General features: G+C 35.6%; 1 protein-coding gene across 1 annotated transcript in view; it reads right to left on the reverse strand.

Moving 5' to 3' along the window:
- Nucleotides 1-18,380, reverse strand: part of BCKDHB (branched chain keto acid dehydrogenase E1 subunit beta) — a 109,596-nt gene that overhangs the window by 68,033 nt on the left and 23,183 nt on the right. The window contains exons 6-8 of the mRNA XM_059468572.1: nt 15,264-15,372; nt 8,797-8,894; nt 6,557-6,667 (exon numbers count right to left, since the gene is read on the reverse strand). Of these exons, the coding sequence (XP_059324555.1) occupies nt 6,557-6,667; nt 8,797-8,894; nt 15,264-15,372 (318 nt within the window). The remainder of the gene's footprint in view (nt 1-6,556; nt 6,668-8,796; nt 8,895-15,263; nt 15,373-18,380) is intronic.

Raw genomic sequence — 18,380 nt, forward strand, 5'->3', positions numbered from 1 at the left:
CACAAATGACTTTTCTCTACCGATGCTTTTTTCTAATTAGACTCTTTCTCAAGTATCACTTGTCAATATATAGGCAAAAAGACTGAGAACTATTTTTATATTGGGAGGGAGAAAGGAGAAAACAGAATTATATATAGACAAACACCTTGGCACTGAGGTACCTCCCTTAAAAATCAAGATGCATAGGAACAAAAAACAAGGCTTCAAAGCTTTCTTAAAACATAAACAAAGACATGAATAATTAATTTATAAAATGGTTATGTATATATATTCTCATAACTTTAAAAATGTCTGCCTCCAAGTATGGCTCCAGCGTTCTGCTTCTGGAAGCCAAGCAACAGTCCACAGCATGCTCTAGTAACCTGAAACTACAAGACCAAAAGACACAAGTTTCTTATGGAAACGGTGACAAAATTAACTGTCATCATGCAAGCAGTACAACTTTAATCATATTTTATAGGTGCAAGATCCATTCAATAAGAAATCCAAGGAGCAACATGTAAAATGGCAGAAGATCAAGAACAGATAGCCAAGAAACATAAATCTGATCCCAGGATACCTGTGCTACAATTGTACAGTTCAGTGCCTGGTGAGTGTAGTTAATGCATAAAAAACCCACATCAGGGTTGCTGATCATGATTTTCCTTTTATTCACAGTCCAAATAGATGAAGTAAACTTAAAGGAATGGAACAAGCTGGTGGACCTATAGGTCTGCTAGGACATGCTGCCTATTAAGCATAGGACATGAAAGATGTACTACTGAAAATTACTCACTGATGACATCTGACAAAAATGCCACTTGTGCATTAAGGATAATGCTTCAATACATGATGGAAACAAAAGCTCCTGTCAAGAGCCTCAATGAAAAACAGGCACAGAGTTTGCTCAATCTCTATTACCCCCAGGTTCCCCCTGTGGAACTCTATTTCTTTTGCTCAGATTTGCTCTTTCCAATGAGTAGCAGATGGGTTTGCAGCCTGACAAGCATTTTTGCTGACCTCCATGAGGAGGTCTGCAGAATCCTTCCTGAAGAGGAGTAAAGTAGCATGGAGTGCCCAGAACTATATACATGCCTTCACTTGACTGTAGCATAGGGTCCTAAAGAAGCAAATTCTGAATTACTATTCTCAACATTTCTTTGCACTAAGGTAGCAACCATTCAGAGACAGTTAAGAGAACTAACTAGGTATCATTGTGCACGGCAAATACTTACCTTCTAAATAATTCAAAAAGGTGCATTTGCAAATTTTCACTTGCACAGTTAAAATGGCAGATCGATACTAATCGGTTCAACACTCAAATTAACATTCTTGCCTCAGTTCAGGGTAAAAAAGCTACAGTAACTTCACAATCCTTTAAGAGTACTTAATCCCGAGCTAGATTTCCTACTTCCAGTAAAATGTATTTTTCAGTATAAAAAACACTACACCTACAGAATTTTACCCTGAATGTGACCAATGAAGAACTGGGAAGTGTGCCATGGACTTTTAAATCAATACCACACCATCCAGCAGTTCATACACAGGAAAGTCCACACAGCCTAATCTATTCAAAGTGTCCAAGCAAATCTGTTAAGTATAGTGAAGGAAATAAAACTTCTGCTTGAAAATTTCATTTCTGAAAGGGAGAAAAAGTGCTTTTAAACAGTTTTGTGGCTTATAAATAACCATTTTTATAGACATTTCATATATCACTCATGTTTCCGTTTTCTGAGCAGTGTCCTTCATGGCAGCTTATTCTTTCAATAATAACACAGCTAATCAATCAAGTAGTGGAAAAGTGTTATCTGTCTAGGTTAGGAACTGACATCTTTGCTGTGGCTGCACTAAATGCAGATGCCTGCATGCACATGCAACAGCTGAGGAGTCAGCAGAGCATTTAAGGCTTCTTTATCAGCAGGATATGTTGAGAAACACAATTTCATGCATTCGTGTTTACAGGTGAAGGTATAATGGGAAAAAAAATCACTCCTGATCCACATCAATAAAACACACAGATGTAGGATGATGTCAGAATAAGCACCAGGAAAGCATTCTCTCCCTCAAAAAAATACAAAATAAAACAACTCTATGGACAGCTAGCTCATCTCTCTTTGAGTTAGAACTGCTTACCACTTATACTGCAATCCTAGTGAATAAAACAAGAGCTATAGTCAGAAATCAGTGAAGACTGTCAAAGTAAACAAAAGATCTAAAAAATTTCTCATCGACCACAATGACTTTGTGTTTTGAAAATGTATACATAGACAAGATGCTCAGTAATCTAAGGACAGCCTTTGCCATTACACTTGCTAAGGAAGCAGCTAAGGCAGCACATACTCTTTAAACAAGCTTGTGTCACTTTTCTGACATATAACAACAAAACTTTTTAAGCTGGTTTATATAGCTACATATTGGGAGTTGATGCTGAGTTTACTTTCAATCCTGCAGGGAAAAAGCACGTGTTTGCTTTTTCTTCATGTCTCATTCAGAAGTAATATACTGGGAAGCCTGTGCATGTACAATCTGTACAATCTACCCCATTTTTCTTGCAAAAGACCTTAGAAAGATTACAGATCAGTGTGCATTTTAATGTACAGAAATGTATATAAAGCAAACAGATGCTTTGCTTTTATCCTAGTAAAAATGTCAGATATGTTTTTTAAACAGCCCAACTACTTACATCCTTTATGTCAGCAGCAGGTGTCATTTCTCAGGTGCAAAATTAGAGTTCAATTTGCCTCACCTAACATTAGGAAAATTACAATTTCTCTTTTTTTTTTAAAGACCAAACTTTTAAAGCATGACATTTCCAGAGGCCAATTTATCTCATGGAAAAAAAAAGACTGCTGATGCTGTTGTGGAAGTATCCTTTCTCTAGAATAGCTCTATGAGCTCCTGTAATTTCATTTCTCTTTCATTTCTCCTTCTTAGACATCTGAAGATTAACAAAAGAAAAATCTAGCCCCTGTTTGCATGCTGACCTATTCCAGGAATTGTACCAAAAAAAGTTTCAATAACTGCTGGGAGCCATTAGAAGTCCATGATAGTCTGCTCCAGGTAGGTGCAACCTCATCTCCTCATGCAGATAACAAATGCTAACCTATTTCAAAACTGAGAAGAATCTCAAAATCTTAAAAATGCAAAGAAAATATTAGTAAAATTAGGCAGGAAGTTTTATTCATGCTAACTGTATTTATTCTTTATGTTTATTTATGTTTCTCTCAGAGATATTTATTCACAAATGCACTCATAGGAGCAATGCAAAGTCAAACAGACGCTTAACTTGGCTAGAAGAGGCCTCTGCTGGCAGTTGTGAAGTACAGCTTCTCACAGTTCTAGGAAATATGCATTTTGAGGACATAATTTTCTGTATTGAAAAAGCTAATAAAAGCAGACCAAGCAGTTAGACTTGCAGTGAAAATCTCCATATTAGTGCTCATCTCCAAAGCACTAACAATTTCAGCCCATCCCTCTTCCTGGCTACACCACACTGTCTAATTAAAGTTGCATGTATTTCCAGCTAAGACTAAAATGACAGCCTTTACTGATCACAAAGGACACCACTCCCAGCACTGAAACTGAAGGATGTATTTTTACAGCAAAACCCAAAGTCCTGGTCTCCAACACCACACAGACTCCCATCAGCCATGGACCATGCATTCCAGCACCAGCAGAAGAGCAATAAGGTTACAGCACATTATGCGCACCACCATCTGCATCCAACAGACACATTTCAAACACACATGTGAGACAAGAAAAACAAAAAACTGGCTTGATGTTTATGAGTGCTGACACAAGTAATAGTCAGCAACAAATAGTCAGACCTGTAACAGCTGATAATTTGCTTATTGGTTGGACTGGAGTAAAAGTAATTCTGTTATCATTTAAGAGCCCACAGAGAGAACATCAGCAGACCAATGGACAGCTGAGGACTTTCTCTGGAATGGCCAACTTTTCTATTCATCTTTTGGACCTTGACCCTGGCATCTCAGGATGGGAAAAACAAGTCACGTCACCCAAACTGATGCTGTAAGCCACTGCCGACTGCAACAGCTGCCACATGCTATTCCTCTTGGGATGAGACTAGAGCAAGCAGCTAGAACTGTAGTTACATTCATCTGTTGACACAAGTAATTACCTTAAAAACTGTCCAGGATGCAAATTAAATTAAAAAGTTTCAGTGTTACATAATGCAACCAACTAATGCACAAAAGCAAACCACAAATTATTTTCAGATGAGCAAAACAGAAAAGATCTAAAGAAGAAGAGAATTTAATATTTCTCCCATCAGCCAGCATACAGCCAAACTAACATAACAGCAATGCTAACTAAAAACATTTACTGTTTGGTATTTATTATAATAAGCAGCAGAACTGCCTAGCCAACAGGCACTATACTTTTTTTTAAATGATTCTCTTAATTCTTAATAGTAAACATATTAACAGATTTAAAACAACAGGTCCATCTATTCTATCTTTTAGAGATATGAAAAACCTCTCCTACAAGGAAACACTAAGAATTGGGATTGTTCAGCCTGGAAAAGAGAAGGTTTTGGGGTGACCTAATTGCAGCCTTCCTGCATCTGAAGGGAGCCTACAATAAAGATGGAGAGCATCTACAAGATGCTCTACAAGAGCATGTAGTGACACAAAAAGGGGGAAGCACTTCAAACTGAGAGAAGTGTTGGATTAGATATTAGGAAAAAAAAAAAAACAACTTCATTGCAAGGGCAGTGAGGCACTGAACAAGCTGCCCAGAGAAGTTGTGGATGCCCCAGCCCTGAAAGTTCAAGGCCAGCCTGGATGGGACTCTGAGCAACCTGATCTAATAAAAGATGTCTCTGTCTATGTCAGGGGAGTTGAAACTACATGATCTTTAAAGTCCTTTTGGACTCAAACCATTCTATGGTATTTTTATTTATGCTACAGTTACCTTAAAAGATGTTCAGGACAGAACATGAGCCAAAAATCTTCATGGAGTATCCAAATTTAAAGAACATATTTGCAAAATACTGAACAACTAAAGCTCTGCACTTCCTCTGCACAGCTACATTTTTTCCTGATGGTGTTTCAGTGCAAGTCTAACCCAACAAAACAGATTTAATTGCTCTTTCAAAGAGATACTGTTTTCAAAGAATGACAGCTCAAATCTTCAAAGAAGGAAAAAAGAATTACCAAAAAAAAAAAATCATTTTACTTGTCCAGAAGAGATTGTGAAGGATTTATTATGGCCAAAATTTCACTTCATATTGATGAAAGTAACTCAACACATTTCATTTTTTACAGTTAGAAAATACATCCAAGTAACAAGAAATACACTTCAAACAAAAAAATGAAAACACTTCAATGAAGAAGATCAAATTGATATGAGGCAACTCAGAGCTACACATATAAGTGCACAATTTGTAACACATCCACAACCAACAGCAGAACGCTGCCAATAGCAAATGCACAACATGGATCTTTCCTCCCCTAATCTATTCCATCCCATCCCACTGGCAGTCCCTCAGATAAATAAAACTGAGGAGAAATACAAGATTTGCCATAGAGTAGCAGAACAATGGCCCATCTTTCCCTTTATCATACTTAATGTGTTTACATGTTATCTGACCAGAAGCAAGGCCCTTATTGAGCAAACACAGAATGACAGAACACTTGTCTACACAATTAAAATATTCCAAGTACATAGAGTCAGATATGTGCCTGACCTGCCCTATTTAAACATCTGTACGATCTGAGTTAGCTGTACATGACACCATATTGCCTTAAATTAGAAGCTGCAGGCAGAGAAAATATTTGATGGCCCATGGCTGCTCTCATCCCTGTGGTTAACTCAGTACACCACAGTTACTAGGCCCGAGTTAAGAAAGCTGCAGACATTTCTCAATCTTCTGAGTAATTTGTTCAGGAGCATAAAATGATGAGTCAACCCAGCTTGAATTAGGACCCAAGGAGTTGTTAGCCAGGTCCTGCAGGACTGTGGATTTGCCAGATTAAGGAAATTCTCAGCTCTAGCAGAAGCAGTAAGTGTTCTGTTAGTGACATCAAAAACTTCCACAAAGAAGAAAAGGACTTTCCAGTACCCAGGAATTTCAAAGTAGGTAGTCTGAGAAGAATAAATGCTGCTTTTTCTCCCCAACTCGAGAATTCATATACCTTAAATAAAAACATTTATTTCTAGAAATACAGATAACACTAAGGCACATTACTGCAGACCTATAACTAGATGAAGATCTTAATGTAAAACAGCAAGAAAAAGAAAATATAAAGATTTTCCCAAGACAGCAGGGATGTTAGAAAGACAAAGACTCAGAAATTGTGGAAAAGCAATTTTCAGGTGGAAGTCTGATTAAATCATACCCTCTGCTTGAAAGTAAAGAACATGTATTCTGACATTATTTTGAGCCTTGAAACATAATTCTCTTTCAATGCTAAAGTAAACGTCTGGTCCACGTAATGTGCATGTACCCTGCATTTATGATACAGAACAAAAATACAGAATATATACAAAGAAAAAACAGGTCTTTTTAAAACAACCTAGGTTGTTTTTAAATGAGTATGTATCATTTCCTTACCTTGCAAACAGTCTCTGTATCCCATGGTAAGATGGTTCTCAGATCAATAACTTCACAGGACACACCAAGCTTTTCTTGAGCCATTGCTGCCACCTCTTTAATCACATGTACCTGAAAAAACAATGTATCATCACCAAATAATCCAAATTATGCAAATTGCTCTAAATTATACATCTGGAATACAAGCAGTAATTTAACATACCACCTGCATGTTGAGCAGGGATGTTTCTATTCAATAATAACCATTTAGTATTTACTGCGTTCTTCTTATTTAGTACTGAATTATTCCCAGTATTTTAGCACCACTCCAAAAACTCAATTCACTGAAGAATCCCTGAGAACAAAATTTGCTTTCTAGAGAAGTGTCTTTCAGTGAAAAGTATCAGTCCTCACTATTTTTTTTTAATTAGTTTGAATGAGTTTTGGAAGATTTTTGTTAGGACTGTAACTAAGCTAACAGCCAAATACATCAGAGTAATGTATTTAATGTACCAGTCCCATGCAATCCTGCAAGAAGCATTAAATACATTCAGAAATGCTACACTCCACTACATCCGATCTTAGCCAAAAAGCCAAGAAACAGTTCTAGTAGCCCCAGTAACTGCTCTAACTTACTGAAACATAGCCAAGTGATCATCTCCAAAGCATTATTTTAGAGGAGCTAGGAGAAAGTGATTACTACAACCTGTAATTATATCCAGTCCTGATCCCCACAGTCAAAGTACATAGCAGTAGCACGCCATTGTAAGCACTTATTGCTCTTCCAACACATAGTTTAACACCAACAATACAAATCCTGCATTACCTGATTACTACAATTAACACTCTACTAAAACAAAAAAGTATTCTTCTCTAGCAGGAGGCTATCACTGAACTGGAATACAGATTATACCTTATCCACCAGTCAAGGAATCTATTTAGTAGATTTATATCTACTGATTCGCTACTATTTAGTAGTAGTGAATCACAGTAGATATAAATCATCCACATTTACACCCATCCTTTACATAAGGTGTATTATGCTAAGAACAGAAAAGAAAGAAAGAAATACTCTACACATTTAAAACTGTGTCTTGACATTAGGTTATAATACACTTTTCAGCAAAATGTATCTCAAGCATTGGTTTCCCTAAAACAAATATTTGCAAGCAAATGCACCAATATGGAAAATAAGAACTGATACAACTCAGATTATCCTCCACAAATATCTCAGCAAGAAGCATGTGCTCATGAGATATGCGGGTAGAAAACTTTCTTAATATGATGTTGCCAATAAACTCTGGTGCTCTCTTTATTGTTAGAACATTTCACAATACAGATTTGGATTGTGGCAAATGACCTCCATTAAGCAACTCCTAGGCATAGCAAAGAGATTGAGCCAAGGACCATCCCCAGAAATCAATTTGGATAAAGTCATCTTCATCTCGAAGGCAACAGAAATTTAGCAACCTGGACATGGTCAGGCAGTGTCAGTTGCCTGAAGGTCAGAGGGCATTAATAAATCCTACACAGACCCCAATAACAACAAAAAGCACAAAACCAGAGATCAGTTCAAAACTCTTTTGTCACAAAAGTTGTAAGATTCTCTCCTCTGAAAGCTTCTCAGATACAACTAGGCCAAGAAAACAGTAACTTCTGATTAGTCCACACTAGACTCAAATTTCTTTTCTGTAATTCTGGACTATGAAGATGAATTTTCTTAACAGCTTTTTCAGTATTTGCAGATGTTCATCAGGGGGGCAGGGGAGGGTGGCCAATGATGTTCCTGAACAGCTTTGAAATGTAACTGTTAAAATCAAACCTATACCAATCCCTACTTGTATTAAATGTCCCATGGATTTTTAACTTTCAACAAAGGGACCCAAGGTTCTTTAAATCATGCAGTGAAGATCTTTTCTTTCAGCATACTATTTTGAACTTTTCTTTCCCACTACCTTCCTCAGAGTTACATCTCACTGCCCCATTCTTAAATCTGTAATTTTCATAATCATAAAAAAATCATTAGCCTGATGCACAGGTACCTGTTCTACACTTCCAGAGTCATCTTCAACCAAAAATGGGTAAAAACTTACACAACAAAAAGCAGGTTTCATAGAAATTTAAACACTGGCAAACATTCATCCCAGCATATAGTGATGGAAGACACACACATTTTAATGTCTGGCCCTTGAGTTTGAATGCAAACATCACCTACCCCCTGGGCCAGGCTTTGCTGGGTGACAAATAAGAGAGTTACTGACCTGAGTGCCCCAAGCAACCATTGTCACATCATTGCCTGTCTGCAGCACCTCAGCTTGAGACAGTGGAATGTTGTAGGGCTCTACAGGAACTTGTTCCACTGAAAAAAGAGAAATAGGGGAGAATAAGCATTAGATTCCTTTATTAGTCAATATTATCCCATAAAAACATACAGTAAAACTTTTCTTCACTGTTAGAGCCATCTAAAATAATAGAGTAAAATTTCACTGAGTATGTTACTGGTGCCCAGTGACAGGATGAGGAGCAATGACCACAAACATAAACAGAAAAAGCTTTATCTCAATATGAGGAAAAACTTAATGTTGAGGGTGGCAGAGCACTGAAAAGGCTGCCCAGGGAGTTTTTGGGGTCTCCATCTCTGGAGAAATTCAAAACCCACCTGGATGTGTTCCTGTGTCACCTGCTCTAGGTGACCCTGCCTTAGCAGAGGGGTGGGACTGGATGATCTCCAGAGGTCCCTTCCATCCCTAACAACTGTGTGATTTTATTAGCATTAGACCAAAATAACTGAGTATTAGCATTCATTTCAAAGGTTTAGCTGCAATTCAAATTCTTTTTAATTAGACTGTTACAAATATGTTCAGTGTAGAGTTAAATTTCTGTTATATACCACAACAAGATTATGCATATATACACATGCAAAAGATAGTAATGAGTTCTGACGTACATCCAGTCAAAATGTCAGCATCAGATTTGGAAATGGACACTGCTACAGCTGATCAAAAAACCTCAAGTAACCACTAATTGATCAGAATTCTTGATTATTCTAGTAATCATCAGAAGAGTCTTGAAATTATACTTTAATACTCAGACAAGAAGGATCATCTGTGCTAGCATCCTCCTGATGCTCCAAATACAGTGCTCTGCAGTTTTATGTTTAAATTGAGGTAAAAAGTTTTCAGAACCGACATAGGAATGTCAGCAAGAACTTCTGATTATAGCAGTTTTAAATAAATCTAAATATTTTTCCTTTAAAAAATGTTACCTAGTCACTAAAAATACACCACAATTCAAGAGAGAAGGCAAGAATTAGGCATCTTATCTTCTCCTAAGACATTCAACATAGCTCCATTCAAGACTCATTTATGAGTTTTCAGCTGGAAAATTGCTAAGTTAGGTCAGTTGTGCTAGTTCTGAATCAGTGCTCCAATGCACTATACATTGACTGGTTTAATGACTAAAACTATGATTAAAGACATCCATATATAATATTTTAGAAGAAATACTGGTTTTGATCTAAAGATGAACTTGTCTATGCATCAGCAAGCCAAATAATACTTCTTGAAACATATTCTAGTGATAAGTAGAAAAAAATAAATCTTCTAAACACACAGAAACAATTTATAAAGAAAACACTCTGCCTTTTTTTGTTAACATATTTGATAGCTCATAAAATACATATTGAGTTCCTGCTGAACAAAATTGCTTCTTGAAGTAACAATGAACAATCTCCCTGAGTGATAGCAGTAGTGAAGTGGTTAGTATTTTTCCTTCCCTGTTATGGTAAATACAACACAAGTAGAATTACCTAGGTTTCTTCCTGGCTTACAAGTTCCAAATGTAACTTCAAAAAAATAAAGTAGCAAATAATTTTCAATCCTGGCAGACAATTTTCTTTTTTCTTGTTGATAATGATCTATAAATACAATGTATATTACAGAACCAGAGAATGACTCAGGTAGGAAGTGACCTCTGGAGATCACCTAGTACAACATCCTGCTCTGTAATAATTTTTTTAATAACAAGGGGCTAGAAAAATATAGGGCTGGGAAAGAGAGGGGAAGAAATGCACATCCAGCAGTTGCTCACTGCACATTAGTGGCAGACCAGGTTTCTATGAATTTTGCACATTGTACAACCCTCAGGCAACAGAAAGAGATCCTGAAAGATAATGAAACTCACAACTATACTAATAGGCATTGCATGACTGTCTTTGTCATGGAATGGTCACCTACATGAAACCTGGAGAACAAGAAACATAAAGAGATACCACAGGACCCTCAAGTGGAAACCCAGGATACTGACAAGAATTAGAAGGTTCTGAAGAGAGGATGAGCCAGAAGAAGAACTAGAAGGTGTACATGCTACAGAAATAAGAGCTTTTTCTCTGTGCAATGGTTTTATCCATTTAGGGAAATAAAATACAACATACAATTACACAAATTAACTAATTTCTTACTATAGCTGAACCATTCTGCACTAAAATGTCCATTAAATGAGCTCATCTATCATACCTGACAATTTTAAATGGAAAATTCAGCTTGTCAAAAATTTACAGCAAAGTACCATTTGGAAGGATTTTCTTGACTGCTTTGCAAAAACTCCTTTCCCAACTAATACTGATGAAAAATAGGACATGGAATTATTCTATTAATATTCTTTCATAATAATTATCTAATCCAGGAAAACAATGTTTATGTACAAAGCAGCCTGTTCATCTATTACTTCAGAAATCAAGTATTTTAAATCAAATGTTTCAAACACAGATTTCAAATACAGCAATTAACAAAAAGTTGTAAATATCAGTGAAAAAGGGCCATGACAATTTTAAGAGGGTACAACATCTGTTGCATTTTCTAAAGGAGCAGTCTGAACAGCAGAAAGAAAATACATGTTTTCTCATCTTACCTGCCTTGTCTCTATAACAACCACTGATGCAAGTTATATTTATTTCTACACCACCAATGTCATATATAGTACAATTAAATGAAACTGAAAAGGTCAGAAAACATCAGAGTAGGTTCTCCACAAGATGTCTAAACCTGATAATGTCAGTGTGACTCATCTTCTCCTTTGATTCATAACCATTATGTTCTCTTGACACTGCACAGGCTGTTAACACTTTTTATAAACCAAAGCCTCTTTTTCTTAGTATATCTGATATTTAGGGGGACATCACTGCAGCACTTTCAATAACACTATGATCTCGTAAGTTAAATAGCAACAGAATTCTCTCTTCACACGTGTACTTGCATATTTAACTCTAGATTTTCACTCAGAAAGGTTTACATTTCTTTGCTCCTTCCTAGTATAATTGAAGGAAAATTAACATACACAATACTTCTGATAAACACTTGTATGGTTATGTGAAAGAAGAAAGCATCTGCTCCTTGAAGGGTGTCTAGAAAAGGATCTTTACAACATAAAAGGGGATAACAGGAAGAGAGAAAAGCCATGAGGAAGGACACACAGGGAGATAGATCTTACCACAAAGGTTGAGAGGTGCAGTTACAAAAACCAAACCTGCTCAGTCCCACTTATTGATAAGGGTATGGGGCATATGGGAGTGTTTCTTTCAGTAAAGCTATCTGATGGGATGATAAAAAAAAAGGAGAAAAAAATTGCAGACATACATGAAGACAAATATGACTACGACAAGAAACAAACCTTGTCAGGAACACTCAAAGAAGGGTTATAAATGCTTGGTGGCTGGAATGGAGTGGAAGTAGGATTTTTGTCATTATTTTAGTTTAATCTTTTTGCTTGCTTGTTTTAAACAAAGCATTATTAGCTTCAGGCTTCCTGAATAAGGACAGATACCCTGTCTTTTAAAGACTATCCCACCTACAGTTTCTTTTCAACTGTAATTTCAAATATATCAACAACCCTGAACAAAATATCATGGACAAATACTTAGAGGTCTCATAGGAAGAAAGAAAAGTCCATTAGAGGAAAATGAAGAGGCTCAAAAGCCTACATTAATTTTACAGATAGAAAATCTCCTTTCTCATTAACATCCTTAACACCTTAATTTTTCAACGAAGTTCCTACACACCCACTGTAACATCAGTCACAAAGCTCTCTGAACAAACATGTCTATTCACATGAAGCAAAAAAAAAAAAGCTATGGTAGGGGCAATATAATTTCATTATTCAATGACTGAGCCATCATCATGGAAATAAAGAAACTTATTTTCATCTGGAACAACGAGATCCCAAACCTTAGGTGAAGTATTATACCATGCTAAAAAGGGAAAAAAAAATAAATTAAGTAATAGAGGACAACTGATACCATTTTGTGTTCTTATTTTGAAAAGCCTGCATGTTCCCAGCCTTCAGAAAACCCTGTACTGTCTTGAGACACTAATGGAAAGCACAATAAATACAGACATAGTTCAAGCTTACTGTCTAAGTCAGAAAATTGTACAAATTCAGAAACTTTCTCCTGCTAGAATCAATACATTCACATGGGGTGTTGTAAAACTTTTCTTTAGGAAACACAAGAAAGTCACATTTTTAAAACCCTTCTTTCCACCATTTATCTTATTCTTGTTTACCAGGTTTGTGCTCATTGCTGCTGCATCTTGATCTTATCAATCATGATGGCCCCAGTGCATTTCTGAATTCACCAGGTCACCTGGTTTCTATGGTGGAATTACCAGAAACCCTGACTGTGGCCAGGAGAATAAGAATGAACTCTAAGAGAGACCAATTTTATAGGAGAAACTCCCAGACAGCAGTCATCCTCCAGTCCAAGCTGACACATCCCACAAAGGGTAGTAAAGATTACAAACTAACGATAACATAGAGAAAGGTTCACAGTGGAAATAAACAGAACATAAAAACCATTGTAGAAATAATACAATAACCATGTAGATGAAAGAAGTTACCTGTTACAATCATCCCTGTCATATGTACATATAGAACATTTGTTGATGCAAATGTACTATATGTACATTTGCATATATTGTACATACATTTGCACATTTGTACATATAAATTTCAACTTACACCACTAAACTGATGTTCTTAGAAATTTTAAGACAAAAAATATTGGTAAATTAGCCATCTCCAAAAATTAGCCATCAGAATACAGGAGGAAATCACTGTCTTTCAGAAATTACCAAAACCAGCAATGCTGTAGCTGGTTACTGACTCGCACATACATCACATTAAACACTATTTCAGCACATATTTACTCAAGATTTCCATCACAAGCCTGATTTATATTCAATAAATGATCCAGTAGTTGCTCTACAAGTCACTTCCTCAAACACAAAAATCTCCCTATATTCTCAAAAGCTGTGTGATTTTGATGCACAGCCTTTCATGCCAATATAAAAGCCAGTATTTTATTAACTCTACAGTCTATACTTGTGACTCATAAATATGGGGGGAAGGGGGAGAAAAAAAGGCCTGCTTTAAAAGCACTTCATTTTTTTTCTTTGTTTAACAGGACTCAGACTCATTTTTCAAACTACTTTCTCTAAATGAATGGACAGAGGCCCTTCAGTTGAATTTTAGTAAGCCTTCAAAACACACTGAACTTAAGGAATGCAACACCCTATGGATACATCACACCCACCACACTAAAAATAGCTGCACTGTTAAATTTACATTGCTATTGGGATTTCTGGGCTTTTTTTTTAAATTTAAAAGCAAATAAGCAGTTTTACCAGGAAATATCCTATTTGATCCTCAGTTATATTACTATTTCTTTGTAGTTTTGATGTCTGTTTTCTAAATTTTTCCTTTGTTACTGTCTCCCTAGGAAGAGGATAAATTCACTGACAAAATGGATGCACTGATGAAAAAGTGCTTTTAAAAGGTCCAAAGCAAAACAGAAACATTTTGTCTCTCACTCAAATACAGTCCACACAGAGTCAACTTATAAACTGGACTGATGGATCAAGCAGAGCTTGCATATAAAGCCACAGGACAGGGAAATGCTACAGGTAAGTCAGGGCATCTGTTCTATTTTATCAGTTCCTCATCCTACTTCTCTGCCTGTCTCCACATGCAAAAAATTTCATCTGTTTTCTCTTCTGTCAAGTTTCTCTAGTCCAAAGAAGTAACCAGCTAATTTTTAGAACCAATTCAAATACCATCATTGTCAATTTCCAATGTTCCAATATATTGCATGTAACTGAGAGTTGTTAAAACTACTCTGAATCAGAAAGGTCACTATGACTAAAAACAAAGTAATGGCAATCACATTTCCTTTCAAATAAGGTTGAAAGCTAAATGAGGAGATTTTGAAGATCTTTAGAAATTAAGCATTTCAAAGAAATTTTAACTTTGAGAAAATGGTGATGGTGGGGCTCAGTTCTTTTGGAAAAATAAAAACTGATCTGGAATCTTTATTTTAGTACTTAGAGTTACCACGAGAAAGCAGTTCAAATTCTGCCAAATTTATACTGGAATTTGATAAAGAATAATACCTCTTAGTTCTACTTCTTTTGTTAACCTTAGACTGTAAAGCATTCCACTTCCAAAGCTAATTGAGCATAATTGAGCATAAATCAGACCGAAAATGTTTATCTTTGCAGTCAAACTTCAAGAATTTATTCAGTTTTCACAATTCCTCTAAAAACCCATACCACTTCATAGCTAGAGTCAAGTCAAAACTTCTACTGAAGCATTGTTTTAGCTGAGACTATTAACATACATGTGCAAAAAACCCCCAACATTGTTGCATTATTGGAAAATACAACATACAAATCTTTACCTGCAGCTCTGTAAAGTATTTTAGGTTCAAAGAATATGCATGGATTTTTATCCTCTATGCATGACAGCAGTAATCCTTTGGCCTGCAGAGGACTCCTTGGAATAACAATCTGTAAAAATATTTTTAAATAGTTTAGTCAAAATAGAAATTCTGCTAGAAACTGCCTCATAATACTTAAAACTAGGCAATTATTTGCTTTAAACAAATCTACCTAGAGACTGAGCTGTTCTTACAAAGTGAATTGACATCAGTGCTTCATTATTAAAACACACTCCAAATTTTGAATTTTATTTTGTTCGCTGATGAGGCTTCAATGGTCCCCTCTATATAGTGATTGAAATACTAAGGTGCTCAGAAAAGGTAGAACTAACATCTTAACAGTAATATTTGAGGTAAAAAGGAACATAAGAATGTCAGTCAGATTAATATACATATATACATAAACTTAGTGAAGTTACTGTAGATGTACAACAAAAAATGCAGCTGAATGATCCTCAATTACTTGGGTAAAATTTAATCGGAACAGACCCTAAAGGTATTCAGACTTAGTCCAGTAAGTTTTGAAGGCTACAAAATGAAATAGTTACTTAAAGCTGATTTTTTTTGCTTACAGTAGAAGCTTGAAATTTGTTCTTTTTGAAAGTAAATAACCAATAAATACCTTAAATCATTATCAAGCAAAAAAAACTTAAGGCCTCCAGATGTAATCCAAATACTAGGAAGGAAACAGTATAATTCATTTGCCAACAGAAGAGTTAACTTTGGATGATCTAAGAGAATTTCAATTATGAAAAGAAAATTACCAAATTATCGCAGTTTAAATGAAAATAGAACCCAAGAGCCAAATTCCCTCAAATCAAAAGAACCAATTTCCATCCCAGAGACCTCAAAAAGCTGCAAAATGCAGCATGAAGTTTACCAGCAAACACTTTTGTAGATGTGTTGTTAGAAGTCACTGAAAACATTAGTTCTAGCACTTGTTAAAAAAAAATACATTTTAATTACAGCCATGGCTTCAAAATATATTTTGAGAGTAATATCATTTATTTATATAAAAATAATATAAAAGAGTGAAAACACAACCTAAATCTCCTATTACATTAAATTAACTTGAGAAGTGATTTTTCTAAACAAGGGAGAGGCAGTTTATTAATATTTCACCAAAGCATTTGGTAACAGACACATGGGAAATTACCCACATTAATACAGCTCCTTAGGAATGAATCATTTTTAGGACAGACTTTATTTACCTTATTCATTTACGATGTTAAATCAGAACATGGCAATGAAGACTATTCCAAAGCTGGAAGCCACTACACTAGAGAGGATGATACTAAAAAGACCCAGTTCACAGAAACAAACTGAAAAATACATATTGAAAGTCACATGTTTAAGGACTACATTTTTGTTACAGATTTAGAACTCAGGAATAGAAATTCAGATGTGAATTTATTATCTGCTCAAAAAATGACTAGCATACTATGCAGTTAAGTCCTAAAAAAAAGTAACATAGCCAAGAAACTGTTAGTGCTATTGTAAAAATCGCTGCTGGAAACTCAACTGGAATACTTAATGTTTCTTTCAACTCTTTGAAAAGAAAATGAATGAAACAGATGTCAAAAGAGCTCCAGATACTGTTAACAATTCTTTGATACTTTGATTTCTTTAGTCTAACAAAACAACGACTAAAGAGAGTACAAGTGCTTTAGGCTATAAATGGACAGATAAGTTAAATATACAAGTTAGTCAAGAACAAATTTAGGCTAGAAATCTAAAAAAAAGCTTCTAACCATGAGAGAAAATATTCGTACAAGGGAATGCAGAGAATCAATATTAATGTGTTCCATGTACACTCTCACCACAGCGGACAGAAGATACAACCATCCAGTATTGTTCTCAAACCCCAATAAGCTTTCCCTAAGTACCAATGACCACAATCCTTCCCCTGAATAACTAAAGTTGAAAAAACTCCACTTGGCTTGAGCAATACAAATTCTACCTGCCACCTAAGAAAAACATAAAATAAAAAGCCAGAAACCTCTCACAAAGTTTAATAAGAGGGTTGTTTTGAAAGCCACTCTTTCCAAAGATCAAACCTTACCCTTCTCAGCTTGTAAGACACTGACTTTCCTCCTGTAATATGGAGAAAGTATGCTTAGATATGGGACATTTGAAAATGGTTCTGAAACAGCAGTTCATTTTAACTTCTTGATTTCTATTTTAAGGGCCAGGGTTATTCATAAATACCTTCAATCTTGAAACATTATGAACTGTACCAACAAACAGCTTTGCAAAAAATATTAAAGAACAACATTTTTTTCACAAAGCAATAATATTCAAAAGATAGAGTCTAAAGCACTTCTCTGTGCACAAAAAGCTAGTTGATTGCTCCATCAGCTCCACAGAATTAATGTGCCTTTAACTAAGATGACGGATCGTAGTGGTAGAAACCTATTTTAGCATTTTACCCAAGGAAAAGTGAAAGAAAGTGAAAAACGAACAGAAAGATCAGAGGTGGGAACAAAGAAATCATATTACATGGAGTGACTAAATAAAATTCTGACTTACTAACTTGTTCATAAGACTAGCCATCAGCCTAGGTAGCTGGTAAGAATCAGAAAGAGTATTAATCACCAGAGTGGACCACTAAACCTCAACCTTTGGTTTAGTATATAGAAATTTGAGATTGATCTACAAGATCAGCAGAAATTAGCTGGACCTGGAGTCAGTATTTTAATTATCTAAGCTATGTTTTGCTTTCATACATTAATAAACTACTTTAGTTTTAAACAAGCTCTAGAAAACATTTGATTCAATAGCCTGGCAAAAGACTTTGTAGATGGTTTTTGTCTATAATCAGGAAATACTTTCAAGTTCAGAAGATGACCTCAAATACCATAAAGAACACCCAAAGACAAGAATGTATAGAATTCCTCAAACAAAACAAAATAAAGTGTGAATAATATAGGTTTGTTGGGGGTTTTTTTAAGAGAAGAACAAGTAGGAGAAATGGCTATGGCCTCCCTGTAGATGAGTAATATCTGAAGCTTTAGGACACCAAAATCATACAGAGACAACAGTATAAACAGCAGATAAACAATGAACATGTGTCTTTAG

Source organism: Ammospiza nelsoni, chromosome 3, assembly GCF_027579445.1.
Source record: "Ammospiza nelsoni isolate bAmmNel1 chromosome 3, bAmmNel1.pri, whole genome shotgun sequence".
Lineage (NCBI taxonomy): Eukaryota > Metazoa > Chordata > Aves > Passeriformes > Passerellidae > Ammospiza > Ammospiza nelsoni.